The 16,580-nt window shown below is 65.7% G+C and overlaps 2 protein-coding genes and 1 long non-coding RNA gene across 3 annotated transcripts; 2 read left to right on the forward strand and 1 right to left on the reverse strand.

The window, feature by feature from the left end:
- Positions 1–843: 843 nt before the first annotated feature.
- On the forward strand, positions 844–3,250 carry LOC308054476 (glutathione S-transferase Mu 1-like). Its single transcript, XM_080367369.1, has 8 exons — positions 844–973; positions 1,739–1,814; positions 1,922–1,986; positions 2,077–2,158; positions 2,353–2,453; positions 2,611–2,706; positions 2,787–2,897; positions 3,020–3,250. The coding sequence occupies exons 1-8, from the start codon at positions 941–943 to the stop codon at positions 3,113–3,115; spliced, it is 660 nt and encodes a 219-aa protein (XP_080223495.1). The 5' UTR covers positions 844–940; the 3' UTR covers positions 3,116–3,250.
- A 688-nt stretch (positions 3,251–3,938) lies between these two features.
- On the reverse strand, positions 3,939–10,912 carry EPS8L3 (EPS8 signaling adaptor L3). The gene is made up of 18 exons (XM_080367348.1): positions 9,996–10,912; positions 9,677–9,765; positions 9,492–9,565; positions 9,342–9,406; positions 9,077–9,232; positions 7,678–7,827; positions 7,524–7,600; positions 6,890–7,026; positions 6,715–6,788; positions 6,493–6,607; positions 6,335–6,399; positions 5,599–5,673; positions 5,339–5,487; positions 5,009–5,221; positions 4,825–4,921; positions 4,405–4,700; positions 4,170–4,302; positions 3,939–4,081 (listed from the first exon to the last, which is right to left on the reverse strand). Exons 1-18 carry the CDS (start codon positions 10,110–10,112, stop codon positions 4,064–4,066), a joined length of 2,100 nt encoding a protein of 699 aa, XP_080223474.1. The 5' UTR covers positions 10,113–10,912; the 3' UTR covers positions 3,939–4,063.
- On the forward strand, positions 7,701–11,025 carry LOC308054477. Its single transcript, XR_013924117.1, has 3 exons — positions 7,701–7,809; positions 9,125–9,229; positions 10,912–11,025. It is a non-coding gene; the product is annotated as an uncharacterized lncRNA (long non-coding RNA).
- The last annotated feature ends 5,555 nt before the right edge of the window (positions 11,026–16,580 follow it).

Raw genomic sequence — 16,580 nt, forward strand, 5'->3', positions numbered from 1 at the left:
GCCCCCCCTCCCCACATAATGGGACCCCCATGGGGGATGTGGGCCCCCCGAATAATGAGGCCTCCATGCAAATTAAGGGGTTGAAAGGGGGGACACCCGTGCCCCTTGAGGAGGGGGTCACAGAGACACTCATGCCCCCCCAGATAAGACCGTGCCTATGCAGACAGGGGGGGCCTGCTCCCCAAAGCCAAGGGGACCCCCATGCAGTCCGAGGGGCTTCGAGGGAGGGTTCGTGCCCCTCCCCAAAATAAAGGGGACCACATACAGCTTGGGGATGCAAAGGCGGCGTCATCCCCCCCCCCCCCCGATGAATATTGGGGGGGTCATTGGGAGGCCCATGCCCTTCCCAGGACTAGGGACCCCAATGCAGACTGCCCCCCCCCCCCAGGGTAAGGGGGACTGCCCCCCCCCAGGATAAGGGGGACTGCCCATGCACCCTGGGTGATCCAAGGGGGGGTACTCATGCACCCCCCCAGGTAAGGGGGACCCCTATGCCATCGGGGGGCCACAGACCCCCCAGGTAAGGGGACTGAGCCCACACTGTGGGGCTCAAGGGGGGGCAACATGTACCTTGGATGGGTTGCAAGGGGGGGTCCCATGCCCCAGGATAAGAGGGATCCCACACGGACTGGGGGGGCGGCTCCCCAAAGCGGGGGGGGGTGGGGGGGCACCCCAGGATGAGGGGTCCCCAGGGACCCTGGGGGGGGGCTCAGAGCCCCCACTGCAGGCGGGGGCGCCCCGTAACCCAGGACGGGGGGGGGGGGGGGGCCACAGGGGACACGACTCCCCCCACCCCCAGCCACATCCAGCGCTGTCTCCCGCTAAGCCCCGCCCCGCCGCGCCCCGCCCCGTTAAGCTCCGCCCCCAACGCGAGGAAGGGGCGGGGCGGGGCCGCGGTCACGCGGAGGGGGGCGGGGCAGAGGGAGCGGCGCGCGCGGCCATGGCGGTGTTGGGCTACTGGGACATCCGCGGCGTGAGCGCGGGGCTGGGGGGGGGGGGGAACGGTCTGACCCCCCAGCGTGGGCTCCCCCCTGCTCCTGGGGGGGCTCTGGGGGTTCCCCTGCTCCTGGGGGGGGGGCTGAGGGGGGGTCTTTCTGCTTCTGGGGGGGGCTGGGTGGTCCCTTGCCCTTGGGAGGGGGCTGGGGGGGGGTCTCTCTGCTTCTGGGAGGGAGCTGTGGGGGTCCCCTGCTCCCGGGGGGGGGTCTCTCTGCTCCTGGGGGTGGGCTGTGGGGGTCCCCTTGGTCTTGGGAGGGGGCTGGGGGGGTCTCTCTGCTTCTGGGGGGGGAGCTGGGGGGTCCCCTTGGTCTTAGGAGGGGGCTGGGGGGGGGTTCGCTGCTCCTTAGGGGGGATATGGGGGTCCCCTTGGTCTTGGGAGGGGGCTGGGGGATTTCTCTGCTTCTGGGAGGGAGCTGTGGGGGTCCCCTGCTCCCGGGGGGGGTGTCTTTCTGCTCCTTTAGGGGGGATATGGGGGTCCCCTTGGTCTTGGGAGGGGGCTGGGGGGGTCTCTCTGCTCCTGGGGGGGGAGCTGGGGGGGGTCCCCTTGGTCTTGGAGGGGATGTTGTTTTGGGGGGAACCCAGTGGGTTGTGGGGTCCCCCCTGCCTGTGGGGGGTGGGTGGGTGGACAGACAGATGGGACTTGGCTCATCCTCCTCTGTACCTCAGTTTCCCCATGATGGGGGGGGTGGGGGATTTTTTGGGGGCCTCACTGATCCCCGCCCTCCCCCCCCCCCCCCCCCAGCTTGCCCATGCCATCCGCCTGCTGCTGGAATACACCGAGACGCCCTACGAGGACAAGCTCTACAGTTGTGGGGAAGGTGGGGGGGGGGCAGGGGGGTCCCCACACCACCCTCAACCTCTCTGGCTTCTGGGGGGGGGTGGGGGGCACAGCATCACCCAACACCCCCCTGTCCCCCCCCTCCAGCTCCCGACTACGACAAGAGCCAATGGATCAATGAGAAGGAGAAGCTGGGGCTGGACTTCCCCAACGTAGGTGGTCTTGAGCGGGGGGTGGTCCTGGGGGTGGGGTCCCGGGTGGCCCCACGCCTCGGTGGCCCCATGCCTCGGTGTGTCCCCCAGCTCCCTTACTTCATCGACGGCCCCACCAAGCTGACGCAGAGCAACGCCATCATGCGCTACATCGCCCGCAAGCACAAGATGTGTGAGTGCTGCGTAGGCTTGGAGTAGGGATGGAGTAAGGTGGGGTGGGCAGGGATGGGGTGAGGTAGGGTTGGAGTTGGGCTTTGGCGTTTGGATTATGGGTGGAGTTGGAGGTAATTCCGCCTTGGGGTTGGAGTAAGGTTGGAGTTGGGGCTGTTGTGGGATGCCCCGGGGTGCTGTGTCCCCATCGCGCAGGCGGTGAGACGGAGGAGGAGATCCTCCGCGTGGACATGCTGGAGAACCAGATCATGGATTTCCGCATGAGCCTGGTGATGGTCTGCTACAACCCCGACTTCGTGAGTGTCCCGGCGCTGGGTGACCCGCGCCGGGGGTCCTCCCTGGCCATGCCTTGGGCTGCCCCAGCCTCGAGGACCCCCTGTGGGGAAGGTGCTGTCCCCTGGGGGGGGGGAGGGGCAGGGTGCTCCCCCCTCCCACCACCCCTCCCTCCTGCAGGAGAAGCTCAAGCCGGGCTACCTGGAGCAGCTCCCGGGCAAGCTGAAGCTCTTCTCCAACTTCTTGGGGGACAGAAAGTGGTTTGCAGGAGAGAAGGTACAACCGAGACCCTGGAGGGGGGGGCAGGGGGGGCTGGGCAGGGGGTTTGTGCTCACTGTGTCCCCTCTCCATCCCAGCTCACCTTCGTGGACTTCCTGATGTTCGACGTGCTGGAGCAGAACCGCATCTTTGAGCCCAAGTGCCTGGAGCCCTTCAAGAACCTCAAGGACTTCATGGATCGCTTTGGGGTGAGCGAGGCCACCCCGGCCGTCACCCTCCTGCCCTGGGGAAGGTCCCTGGTCCCCGGGGGCATCCAGAAGTGGGGGGATACCCTGGTGGGAGGGGTCTCTGACATTGCCTTTGCCCCCAGGCCCTGGAGAAGGTGGCTGCCTACATGAAGTCCAGCCGCTTCCTGAAGATGCCCATCAACAACAAGATGGCCAAGTGGGGCAACAAGAAGGAGTAGGGGCTTAGCATGGGGCAAGGGCAGCTGGGGGGGTCCTGACCTGGCCCCCCCGGCACCCTCCATTGCAGGGTGGGGTGGGCACCGCTGGTGTGAAGCCCCCCAAGACAATAAAGTGCTTTAGATGTGGCACCCTGAGCCCCCGCCCCGAGTACTGTGGTGCTGGGGAGTGGTGGTGGGGGGCACTGAGGTTGCCCCTCGCCCATCGTGGGGAGGCTGGTGGGTGTGGGGGTGTCACCCACCGCCCCAGCCCCCCCGCCTTGGCTTGGCTGGGGTTTGGGGGGGCATGAGCGCAGCCCTGTGCTGTCCCCAGGGCCCCCCCCATGCTCCGTGGGAAAGGAGCCCTGCTCATTAGCACATTCCTGCCGCTAATGAGGCTGCTTTGACAAAGGGGCAGGGAGGGGGGGTGGGGCTTGGTACCCTGCCACCCCCCCACGGTGCAGAGCAGGGTGAGCTGGGGACAGCCCTGTCCCTTGGGCCCCTCGCTGCCACCAACCTCTGCACACGCGGGGGGGGTGCCCAGGATGGGGACCTGGGGGTGTCCCTTGCCGGGCCCCCAGGGGGGTGGCACACCGTGGCCCCCTCCCTGCCCCAGCGGGGTGGCCCCCTTGCAGACCCTGGTTCTGTCACTCTTTATTTTCCACGGCCATCGCTATACATTTTGAGGGGTGCACACCCATTGCCTGCCCCCCCCCACCCCCCCCCTTTCCCTGGGGGGCCCCAGCAGCGCATCTACCCGGGGGGAGGCGTGCCCCCTGGTGCAGCAGGGGGGGGTCCCAGCAGCCTTGTGCCATCGGTGGTTTTGGGGATGACATGTCCCCTAACCCCCAAGGCTCTCAGTCCCGGGGGGGCCAGGTGGGTTGGGGGTGTGGGGTGTCCCCCCCCCAGGTCCTGCAGTGCCTGGGGTGCTCCATCCTGCGGGGTGCGTGGTGGGGACAGCAGCGCGGTGGCTCAATCCCTGGGGTCCATCTGCAGAGGAGGGGAAGGGTGATGGGGGGGGGGAGGAGCCCTGGGGAGGGGGGGGGGGGGGGGGGGCGCGGGGCTGGGGGTCCCTTACCCCCAGGGATGTCCTGGCGGAGGAGAGCTTGAAGAGGACTCGCCGCCACTCCTCGGGGCAGACGGCTTGCAGCTCGGCCGGGCTCATCTGCAGCAGCTGGGACCCCGTCAGCACCCCCAGGCACCGCACTGTGCTGTGGTGTGCGATGGACAAAGGGGTGAGCAGGGCTTCCTCCCCCCTCCCCCCCCCCCCAAAATGGAGCCACATGGGTTGGGGGGCTCAAGGATCCACCTACATCCGTGAGAAGCCCTTGTCCTTCAGCCAGGCTGTGACCTCCGCCGGTGAGGAGTTGGGGTGCAGGTTGGGGGGGCTGTCCTGGGGAGGGGGACAAGGGGAGGGGGCAGCGGGGTAGCCCCCTGTCACCTCTTCCTGGTAGTGTGGTGCAGGGAGGGCAGAGGGGACACCCACCTGGCTGGCACTGTCCCCCCCCCTGTGCCCCTGCCCCAGGGGCTCCACGATGTTGCTGGGAACGTAGCCCTTGTGCCCCCAGCCATTCTGCACCAGCCACCACTTGTTCCGCTGGTCCAGGACCTAAGGTGATGGGAGGGGGGCACACTGCTGTCACCCCCTTCCAGGACCCCCAGCAGGCAGGGTGGGGGTCCCAGAGCCATCCTTCCCAGGAGCACCCATAGTGGGGGACGCCCCCGGGTTCTACCTGCAGCGTGTCCCCCACCCTGACGCTCAGCTCCTGCGGGTTCCTGCCCTGAAACTCATACAGGGCTTGGACCAGCCCCTGGGCAGGGAGGGGGGCCCTGGAGATGGGGGGGGGGATCAGCATCCAGCCAGAGGCCAAATCCTGCCCCAGCCCTCAGCATCTGCAGGGCAGAGGGAGCACTTACGCTTGGCCGGGACTGTCCCTCCGGCCGGTGAGCGGTGACTGCACGGGGAGCAGAGAGGGGGTCGCGTGTTGGGAGTGACTTGGGGAAACTGAGGCAGGTGGCGGGAGGTCCTGCCCCCCCCCGAGTTCTACCTGCTCCATGGGAGGGGGCAGCCACCCATCCGAGAAGACCGGGATGTAGTGGGGCACCAGGTTGCCGTTGGGGTACTCTGCCCTGCAACGGGCGGGGGGAGAGCCAAGGTGGGTGCTGTGACCCTCCCCCACCCCATCCAAGGCTAGACACACCCCCTTTTGGTGCTGGGGGATGGGGGGGGGGGGTGTTGCCCCCCACCTGGGCTTGTTCCAGGCGATGCCCAGGGTCTTCCAGGTGCGGTGGTGGTCCTGGTGCAGGGTCTTCTCCAGCAGCTCCAGCGCCTCCGGCAGCAGCAGCGGCGCCTCCACGGCCGCGGGCAGGCTGGGGCTGGGGCAGTGCTGCAGCACCTGGGGCGGGCAGTCAGTGCCCCCCGCGGGGGGGGATGGGCTGACCCCTCCCCCCCACCCCACCCCCGCTCACCCCTTTGCGGGGAGACACCCGAGTCGGGGGGCACTCACGAAGGACAGGGCCGTGAAGATGAGGTGCAGCAGCTGGGAGGGGTCCGGGTCCCGCACGTGCTGGTGGGTCCGGCCCTGCGTGGAGGGGGGAGAGGGTGTCCCCACGCAGCCCCCCTCCCCCCTTCCCCGTCCCCAGGCAGCCCCCCTGTCCCCAAGTACCCTCCCCACCCCCTGCAATCTCCTTTTTCCCAAACAGCCCCCCCCATCCACTCGCAGCATCCCCCCACCCCCAGGCACCCCCTCTCCATCCCCACGCAGACCCCCTGTCTCCATGTAGCCCCCCCATCCCCAAGGCCCCTTGTCCCCAAGTACCCCCCTGTCCCCACGCAGTCCCCTTTTTTCCAGGTAGCCCCCCCCATCCCCACGCAGATCCCCCATCTCCATGCAGATTCCCATGTTCCCAAGTGCCCCCCATCGCCACGCAGCCCCCCCCCCCATCCCCAAGGCCTCTCACCTGCATGCAGCCCCTCTGTCCCCAAGTACCCCCCTGTCCCCATGAAGTCCCCTTTTTCCTACGCAGGCCCCCATCCCCGTGTAGATCCCCCATCCCCAAGGCACCCCCATCCCCATGTACCCCCCCTATCCCTGTGCAATCCCCCTTTTCCCACACAGCCCACCCCCATCCCCACACTCCTCTCCCAGCAGTGCAGCACCCAGGGACCCCCCCGGGGGTGCCCACTAGCCGGGGGTGGGGTGGGGGTGGGGGTGGTGTCACATCCAGCCCGCCAGGACCTACCAGTAGGTTGAGGCCATATTTCACCTTCTGGAAAAACTCTGTGTAGTCACCCTTGGAGGGCAGAGCTGGGGGCAGAGGAGGGGCTGGCACCGGGCTGGGACCCCCGGATGGGACCCCCGCCCCCCTGGCACACAGCGCCCCCCCCCCCCCCTCACCACCTTTCTTCTTCATCTTCTTCTTCTTCTTGACGTTGGCGGTGCCGTCCATGCCCAGGGCTGTCTTCAGCTGGACCATGAAGAGCTCCAAGTCGCTCAGCACGTGGTTAAGGACCTCCTGCAGGAGCAGGATGGGACCCGGTAGGTGCTGGCTTGGTTGGGGGGTGGTGGTGGGGGGCTCAGCTGTCCCCACCGGAGCTGGGGTGGCGGTGAGGTGGCACTTACAACATCGCGGTCCACGCTGGACGTGACCTGGCCGGGGGGGTCGGTCTGTGGCATCCGCTGGGTGTCCACCGAGCCTGGGGATGGCAGAGGGTCCCAGCTCCGCTGCCTGCCCCCCACCCCCCACCCCGCTCCTGGGGACACTGAGGCACACTGCACCCCCCACCCACAGACTCACTGTAGTCCGAGGAGGGCAGCCCACGCTGGGGGGGCGCGTGGAAGTCGGGCTCGGGGGTCTCTGCCCACCGATTTGGGGCCACGTAGGGACCCTGCCCGTATGGGGGGGGCAGGCTCGGCGGCGAGTCCAGGCTGCTCCTGGGAGAGGAGGGATGGGGAGGGGTGGCTGAGCCGGGGGGGTGGGGTACAGAGTGATGGGGGGGGGTCTGTGGGGTGGTGGGGGGATCTGAGACCAAGGGTGGGGTATGGGGGTCTGTGCCTGAGGGTTTGGGGGAGGAGGTGGGGGGGCTGAGCCTGGGGGGGGGACGGCTGTGCCCATGGGGATGAGGGGAGACTGAGCCCAGGGGTGGGGTGCAGGTGTGGGAGGGGGTCTGTGCCCATGGGGACGGAGTGGGAGGGGGGCTGAGCCAAGAGCTGGGGTACTAGGGCAAAATGGGGGGGGGGGTGTCCACTCCCTGGGAAAGTGTGGGGGGATCTCTGCCAAGGGGGGGAGCAGGCAGAAGGGGGTCTGTGCCCCCAGGGAGGGACTCTTTGGGGGATGTGGGGGCAGCATGGGCTTATCCCCCACCCCCAGGGAGACCCCCACAGACACCACAATTTGGGGGGAGGGGGCAAACAACCACGCGCCCCCTTACCTGTGCCCATATTGACTCCTCTGCTCCTCCTTCCACCGCTTCACCAGCTTCTCCAGGCTGCTCTTCAGCGTCTCTGCCTGGCACAGACCCACCACCATCAACCCCCCCACCCCGGGGTGCTGCCCCCCGCCCCTTACCCACCCTCAGGGCTCACCCCCAGATGCTGGCACTGGAAGAGGAGGACGCTGGTCCCCGGGGGGTTCCGCTCCCGCACGCTGATGGCCAAGACCGAGTCGTAGCCGCAGCCGCCCAGCATGGCCGAGCAGCCCTGCACGCTGCCCAGCGGGTAAGTGTCCACCTCCTCCTGGCCGGGGGGAAACGGGGGGCTCAGCCCCCCCAGAGTGGCTAGGGGGAGGGAAGGGCTAAGGGGATGCCAGGGTTAAAGGGGGGCTAGGGCGTGGGAGGCCTGTAGGGTTGTGGGGTGTTAAGGGTTAATGGGGATGGAGGTGTTATGGGGGGGTACAGCCAGGGGAATGCCAGGTTTTTGGGGGTGCTGTCTTAGGGGGGTGCATGGGGTGGTATTGGGGGGGCAGCAGGGTTGTGGGGGTGCCAGAGCTGGGGGGGCAGCAGGGTTGTGGGGGTGCCAGAGCTGGGGGACAACAGGGTTGTGGAGATGTCAGGGGGTGCCAGAGCTGGGGGGCAGCAGGGTTGTGGGGGTGCCAGGGTTATGGGGGTGCCAGAGCTGGGGGGCAGCAGGGTTGTGGGGGTGCCAGGGTTATGGGGGTGCCAGAGCTGGGGGGCAGCAGGGTTGTGGGGGTGCCAGGGTTATGGGGGTGCCAGAGCTGGGGGGCAGCAGGGTTGTGGGGGTGCCAGGGGGTGCCAGAGCTGGGGGGCAGCAGGGTTGTGGGGGTGCCAGGGGGTGCCAGAACTGGGGGGCAACAGGGTTATGGGGGTGCCAGGGTTATGGGGGTGCCAGAACTGGGGGGCAACAGGGTTATGGGGGTGCCAGAACTGGGGGGCAACAGGGTTATGGGGGTGCCAGGGTTATGGGGGTGCCAGAACTGGGGGGCAACAGGGTTATGGGGGTGCCAGGGTTATGGGGGTGCCAGAACTGGGGGGCAGCAGGCTTATGGGGGTGCCAGGGTTGTGGTTGGGGCCGGGGCCAAGGGGGTGCCAGAGCTGTGGCAGTGCGAAGGTGCGGGGGGTGCCAGGGTTACGGGGGTGCCATAGCTGGGGCAACACCAGGTTTTGGGGGGTTTTGGGTCCAGGGCAGGTGTCAAGGTGGGTGCTGTGGCCAGGGGGTGCCAGGGCTACGGGTGCAGGGGGCGTGCCAGCGCTGGGGGGTGTCGGAAGGCTGATGTGCATGTGGGGGTGAAGGGGGGTACCCGGGATTAATGGGGTGCTATGGCTGGAGTGGGTGTCAGGGCCAGGGGGGTGCGAGGCCCATTGCGGGGGGGACACCAGGGTTATGGGGTGCCAGAGCTGCTGGGGGTGCCACAGCTGGGGGAACACCCGATTTATGGGGGCGCTGGGTGCAGAGCGGGTGCCATGGCCGAGCTGGGTGCCCTGACCAGGGGGTACCAGACTTTGGGGGTGCCCTGGCCAGGGGGTACCTTGCTCTCTACATCCCTCAGCACCAGTTCCTGGTCCTTGACTTGCAGGATGAGGTCCTGCCCCCAGACCCGTCCCTGAGCCTCCAGCACCTTCAGGTGCTCCAGGCAGTCGTCGGCGCTGCGGATGTCCCTCTCCAGGCGCACTGTGAGCAGGTGCTGAGGGGGACACGGGTGGCACCGGGTGCCCTGTTGTCACCCCCTGCTCTGCAAACTGGGGGCACCCAGGCAAGGCTGGGGGGCTCGGGGCAGTTTGGGGGTGTCCTACCTCAACGTGGTGCTGGAAATCGCTTTGGGGCTTGAGCAGGGTCTGGCTGTAGTCCTTGCGCTGGTCTGGGGGGCACGAAGGGTCAGGGGAGGGGACAAGTGGGGGACAGGAGTGTGGGGGGGGGGGGGTTGGGGGGCAGCCCTCACTCACTGTAGATGCTTTTCCCACTGGGGCGGGCGAAGCTGTTGGACCGTGGAAGGGGGGAGCTGCTGTCGTATTCGCTGCTGGATGGACGGAGGGACGGACCTTTGTGCCCTGCAGCGTGGTCCCCTCTCCCCACCCAGCCCTTGGGGGTCCCCAAGGGGTGGGGACACCCCCACCCTGCTGGTACTCACCGGGATGGGAACTTGTCCCAGCACCTGAAGGGGTCTCCCATCTTGCCGGGGGCAGCGAGGGCGCCTCGCTTCTGCTCTGGGGTCCTGGGCTGGGCATGGTACCCTGTGTCACCCCCAGCGTGTCCCCAACCACCCGGGGCCCCTGCCACACCATCCACCACCCCCAGGACGGTGGCATCGCCCCGGTCCCCCACAACCCCCACCCCTGCCCACCCATCCACCCCATCCCAGCCTTGTGGGGCTCACCCAGCAGCTGGACCCCCCCCCCCCCCCGCCGTGTCACTAGCTGGGGTCCCTGTCCCGGGGTGCCCCTGCTCACCCCAATCCCGGTGCTGTTGGCCGAGCCGCCCAGGGCTGGGAAGCTCGCAGCGGAGGGTGGCACGGGTGGGGGCAGGGGCTTGACGTCGGCACCGCACCCGCCTGCTCTTTGCCCCATGGCATCTGCTTCGAGGCGAGGGGGGGGATGGGGGGGGACAACCAGCTGGCACAGCCACCATCACCCCGGGGTGCCCACCCTGTGGCTGGGCTTGCTCACCTGGGGGGCACCCCGGTGGGACTGCAGCCCGGAGCGGGCAGGGTGCCCCCCTCCCCCCGCCTCCGAGCCCCTCCTGGGGCTGAGCATTGGTGACATCCCGCATGGCAGCACCCAACCCTCTGTCCCACAGACCTCTGTGCCCGTGCCCGGCGGGTAACCCCGGGCTCGCCCCGAATGTTGGTTGCCGCTGGGAAAACGCTTCCAGGGTGGTTTGTGCCAAGGAAAGGGACGGATCCGGTGTGCGGGTCCATGGTGGCAGCAGGGTCACTGTCCCCTGTGCCATGGAGTCACCCCTGGCCCTGGGTGCTCAGCACCGTTCCATCCCTCAGGGTCCCTTTGCAGGATCCATCCCTTGGCACCCCAGGGGCATCGGGGAGACCTTTAGCCCCACTCTGTCCCCCTGAGCTGGGGACACCCGGGTGGCCACGGTGCGGTTTGCACTGACCGGGGTTGTGTCTGTGAGACCAGGGGGACCCCCTGTCCCTCCTCCCCCAGCACGGCGAGGAGGGTTTGGGTTCCTTTTGAGCCTTTTGACTTCTCTGGGCTGGTCCTGGTGAGCTTGGGGTGTGTGGGGGGGTGATGGGTCAGCTGGGCTGTGGTGGCTGTGTCCCCAAGGGCATTGCTGGCTCTGCGGGGTCCCATTCGTGCCCCCCCAGCCCGTCACATCCTGGATGACCCTCTCTCTCCATTTTCTTTCCAGGTTTTTGGGCCAAACTGGCCTCACCTCAGAAAGACCCCAGCATCATCCCGCACTTCAGAGTGTCACCCAGAGCAGGTGGTGACACCCTTTGGGGGTGTTTGGGGACCATCAGTGCACCGGTAAGAGCAGAACAGAGGGGTAAAGGTGAAGGGGGGGCTGAGAAAGACCCCAGGGAGCGGGGAGGGGGTGTAGGGGTTGTGTTTATGCCTCAGTTTCCCCGTTTCAGGGAGGGACAGGGTGCAGTCCCCAGCGGCGGCCACCAGAGGGCAGTACGTCCCCACGTCGCCCCGTCCTCCGCTGGGGCCCCCCCCCAGATGTGCAGCCCCCCCCCCCCGGTACACAGAGCCCCAGATGTGCCTGGTACCACCCACCCCAGCAGGGTCCCTGGTGCTGTGGACAGTTGGGGGACACTTCTCGAGGTGGGGGCACAAGTGGTGGCCTGCTTTGTGGGAGGTGTGGGGTTAGAGTCCCCCGATAGCTCAGCACCGCCCCTCCCCCAGCCCCAGTGGACATACTGCTGTGGAAGGGAACTTGGGGGGGGGGGCATCCCCTGCCATGGTCCCCTTGTCCCTTTCTCCCTACGGACTGTGCACCCTGCCTGTGTGTGTGGGGGGGGCTTCAGAGAGATTTGGGGAGCAAAGTGGGGGGGTCTCTTGGTCTGTGGGCCAAAATGCCCCCCCAAGATCCCTTCCCCGGGGGTCCTGTCCTGCTCGGGGTGGTATTTGGGATCCATTTGGGATGGTGAATGCTGGCTGGCTGGAGGGTGCTTGTCTCCGTGCTGCTCCCCAGTTCACCCAGTACCACTCACCAGCCAGCGCTGGGCCACACTGGGGTGCAGTGCCCCCACAGCACCCCTCCCCAGCACCCTGTGGGGAGCCAGTCTGCCCAGCACCCCTTACTGGGGAGTCATGGGGGCAGGGAACTGGGGTGCCACAGCATCCACATCTCCAGCTCTACTGGCTCCCCACATCGCCCAGTGCTCCCAGTTGCCTGCATCCTTCCCGGTGACCGTCCCCAGAACCGGGATGGCCTCGAAGGTGTGATGAGCTGCAAGGAGAAAGCAAAGTCCCTGTGACAAGGACAACAAACCCCATCAGGCACTCATTAACTGGGGACGCTGGTGGCACTGGCTCATCCCCGGGTTGTGCACCCCGGGGTGGCACTGGCCACCCCAAGTTCTCCCTGCACCCCAGCCACATCCCAAGGGCTGAATCAAGGCACCCCGACACCCCCCACCGCAGCCCTGCCGCAAGCTTGGTCGTGCCTCAGTTTCCCAACCACATCCCGCTGCCTGTCCGGGCTTGGCCGCGGTGCGGGGGCGACGCTGGCCGGAGGATCCAGCTCCTTCCCTGGCTCTCCATGGCACTCCCGGGTGTGGGGTGGGCTTGATCCCACCCCGGCAGCACCCACAGCACAGGAGGACCATGGCCCATCCATGCCCACCCCTCTGCAGGGACAGTCTGCTTGCCCTGCCCCTTCCCAACTCCAGTCACCCCACTGGGTAAACTGGGAATGGTTCCAGTTGCAGAAATATTATAAAAACTCCGTTTTTATTTTTTTTTCCCCCTTGATTTCTGGCCAGAGGCGACACCTCCCTGCGCAGCCCCAGCCTTGCTGTGCCCCCCCTCATCCTTCCCCAAGCTCAGGAAGTCCCCAGGGGCCACCAACCCCCTTGGGAAGAGCTGGGAAGGGGCTTGGAGGCTTCTCCCCCCACTCCAGCCCGGAGCGATGCCGAAACCTTTTGACATTTCAGGTTTAGAAATCCCCAGCACCAAACGGTGCAGGCAGCGAGCTGACTCCAAACCGCAGCTGTCCTGGGGAGGAAAACGGCCCCATCCTGCACCCCCTCTTCTGCCCTGTAAAGGTGCCGGGTCGGGAGACACCCACACCCACCAAGGGGACAGCCCTGGGGGACACAGCTTGATGCCATCAGCCACCCACCCTGCCCCCACCTGGGGCGCAGGATCGGGCCCTACCCCAGGGGCATCGTGGCTCTGGTGCAGATTTGGGGGGTACCCAGGCAGAGGGGGACCACGGGGCCACCGGTTCCTGGAATTCCCGGTGACACATTGCTCCCAGCCAGGTGCCACCGGGGCCGGAAAGCAGCTGTGGCTCCGGCTGCTGGGTGCCAGCCAGCGGCACAAACCGCTGGCCAGCCTGGATCCGTCCCCACGTCACCCGGGCAGACCGCGGTGTACCCAGACCTGCCACCTAATTGCTGGGGACCAGTGGCTCCCCATCATTTTGGGGACGCCTGGGGAGGGTTTAACCCCTGGGAGGTTGGGAAACTGTGTTGGATCGTTCTCCCTGGGAACGGCACAGCGTGGCACGGCCCCCAGGGTCGGGATGTCCCTCTTGGAGATGCCCAGATCCACAAATCCTTCTGCCCGGCACAGGGTCTCCTTGGTGGTGATGGTGACAAGCTGATGTCCCAACTGTCACAGCGGCCAGGCTCGGATGCTTTTTTAGGGTGACACAGGGAAGAGAAGGAGGGATGTTTGGTGATGCCCCGCTGTCACCCTGCCTCCCCGCGTCCTGCTCAGTCTGGCCCTGGTCCGTGGCCACCCTGGCATGCTGTGCCCCATCCCTGCCCGGGGTTTTAGACCCCCCCAGACGAGTGGGGCTGGAGCAGGAGGAGTCCCAGGTGGGTGCTCAGCCCTGGAGGTGCCTGTGGGATGCTCCTGGACCTGGGTCACCTCCTGCCAAGGGGCTTAGGCAACCACCTGGCACGGCCACCGCAGGAGAACTTTCCAGTGCTGGAGAGCCACCGCTGGGTCCCCGTCACCCTGTTGGGTCCCTTTACTGTGGGGGCTCGCTGGGGGCTGCGTGTCCCCCTCTGCCATCCCCGGAGGTCCCAGCTCAGTGCCACCGACCCCCTCGCTTCCCGGGAATATCCCTGGAGCCGGGTGCCACGAACTCCGCAGCCATCCTTGCCCTCATTGATCCGGCTTGTGCTGCTGAACCCCATCCCTTCAGTGGAACGGGAAGAAATCTCTGGGGCTTTTCTAGCCGCTTGGCTTTCCAAAATTTCTCCAGGGACATCCCTGAAGGCTTTTCAGGAGCAGCATCCCAGAAGCAAGCCACCTTCTCTGCTTTTGAAACCTCTGCTGATTTTTTTTTCCCCTCTCTCGTTTCTGGGAGGTGCTGGAGAAGGTGCTGGGAGCAGGTGCTCGTGCCCCGTGGCTCCTGGCTGAGCTGCAGGAACCCGCCTGGAGACCGGGCACCTTCCCACCAGGAGTTTGCTTCGGAGAGGGTGAAATGGGAATGAGCTGTAGGTGCTGCATCACTCAGCTCCCCCAAAACCCCGAGCCGTCATCCCAGCCCACAGATGGGACAGGAGCCTTGTAAAGTCACATATGGGCACGTAAAAAGTTTTTTTATCTCCTGGGAAGCAGCCGGCCCCATGGATTTGGCCACAAACCTGCAAAAAAAACATCTGGGTTTTGGGGTGAAGAGGGAAAACCGGTGTCCTGTGGTCGCCCCTGCGTGTGCGGGACCCATCCTGCTTCGCTTCCCGTGGTCTCTCATCCCGGCAGCACAGCCCGGGGAATTCCAGAGGTGGTGGGGGCTGAAAGGGCACTGGCAACACATGGGTTTAATTAGAGGTGATGAGGGCATGCAAATGAGCAGGTTACAGCCTGTTGGGGGGTGGCCAGGCTGCTGCAAATCCCTGGAGGCTTTGGAGGTGCTTCTCGGTGGTTCCCATGTTCTGGGTGCTGGGACCGGCTGGGTGTTGGGGTAAGCACCGGCTGGGAGATGTGGCTGGGGATGGGAGAGGGTGATGAGGTGGGGCGGGGAGGTCGGACCCCCAAAATCATCCCTGCCCATGGATGTGTCCCTCTCCGGGATGAGGAAGGGGTCCCTGATGCGCAGAGTGTGGGGAAGCCTGAGCAGCCTGGGGACCCCGGTGAGCCCAAGGAGAGCTTGGAAAGGGGTTTATTCTGCTCCGGTTGTGGTTGTTGGGATGAATTTCCACGTGGGAAGAGCTGCTGTCTCCATTGCCCCTGTGCTGCCCCTCCCTCCTGCTTCCCACCCCCTCCCTCCTCATCATCACTGCCCAAACTGGGGGTGAACCTAACCCGAAAGCTTCCCCACGTGCCCTGCTGGAGCAGCACCATCTCCAGCAGCAGGATCTGACCCTTGGAACTTCCCTCCACACCTAAAAATCCACAAATTCGGGGGTGAGCAGACCTCAGCCACCAAATCCCTCACGCTGGGAGGCTGAGGCACCCAGCTGGGTCTTGGCACGGCAGAAAAGAAGCTCGGCAAAGCCCAGGAGCCCCAAATACCCCCTTGAAGAAAATGAGCAGAATTTCTTGCCTGGATGGAGCAGCCAGAGCCGGGCAGGGACCCAAACCCATCACCATTGATCGATGCAGCCTGGGTGTGAGATTTACCTTTAGGTATCAAGCCTGGAGCCATGACGGGAAGGACGATGGGGTCAAGTGGTGCAATCGACTGTGTTTCCAAGGAATCCACATTTTCATCGGCATCTTTCCAGAGGGAGTGATGAAGGTGATGAATGAGGCGACACATGGGTGATAGCAGCACATGATGCTGAGCTGGTCGGGCTGTGGAGAGCGCAACCAAAAAAGGCTGCGAGTGGGTGATGCCGTGGTGGGATGCGATGAGCAGTTCCCTTCCTGAGGTGATGTGCTGCTGAGTCAACGCTCAAAGAGACCTCGTGGGCAGCGGGGATTGATTTGGAAGCCACCCGTGAGGTGGTGGACAGGCAAGGAGCATGCCACTGAGCACGGGTTCGTGGCGTCCTGCTTGATGGAGAAACTCCGGAGGAAATTGTGAAAGGGCGACCAGATGCTATCTGCGTTGGCCGGTGGGAGATGCGTGGTGAACTGGGTGGGGAAAGCCCATGGCAGGAGGTTCCCAGGGCATCGGATGCCGGGGGTTCCTCCTCACGTGCCGTTGGATGCCTTCTCAATGTTTTGGGTCCTTCCTGCTCTCGGGGGTGGGAGCTGGGAAAAAGGTGGTTGCAAAGGGGTGCAGAGCTGGAAAGGAGGCGTTGGAGCAGGTCTAGGAGCTCTATGAGGTGACTTAAGCAAAATCCCAACGCTTGCTCCGGCCAGCAGGTAGCACTCCCCCACTTGCCCATGGTCCCTGATCCCATGGGAGACATGGGACAGGAGTCCTGGTGCCCCAGGTGCCCCCAGTGCCGCTTCCAGACTGACACCGTTGGGGCTGGGACACAAACAGCGAGTTTTTCCCTTGAAAAGCAACTGTTGCCTGCCAGAAAATGTCATCCCATTGATAAATACTCGGAATGCAAAACGTTTGACCTTCCCTATTGTTTGGCTCCTGTGGGAAGCTGGCCGGGAAGGAGAAACCGTTGGCTCACCCATCCTATTCAGCCCAGTGCAGATTCTGCTGGACACCGGGAGGGACGCGTGCCTGGATGTCTTGAGCTTCCAAGACCGTTTGCTGGCCAGCAAGGGGCTGATCGCCTCCTAAATTTGCTCGGCATAAGCTTTTGGAGAAGAGTATCCAAACCTCTGAAGGCTTGGACACCCACCCTTGGTTTTGGCGTGCCTCTGGTCCCTTCCTACCTGCAAGCCCCTGGCAGCACCTTCAGCATGCATCCAGCAAAAAGTGCCTTTTCCTCCTGGTTTGGAAGGTGTCCGGTGGCTGTGCCACCACTGACCGTGACGAAGGTA

This window comes from Falco punctatus (genome assembly GCF_963210335.1).
Source record: "Falco punctatus genome assembly, chromosome: 17".
NCBI classification, from domain to species: domain Eukaryota; kingdom Metazoa; phylum Chordata; class Aves; order Falconiformes; family Falconidae; genus Falco; species Falco punctatus.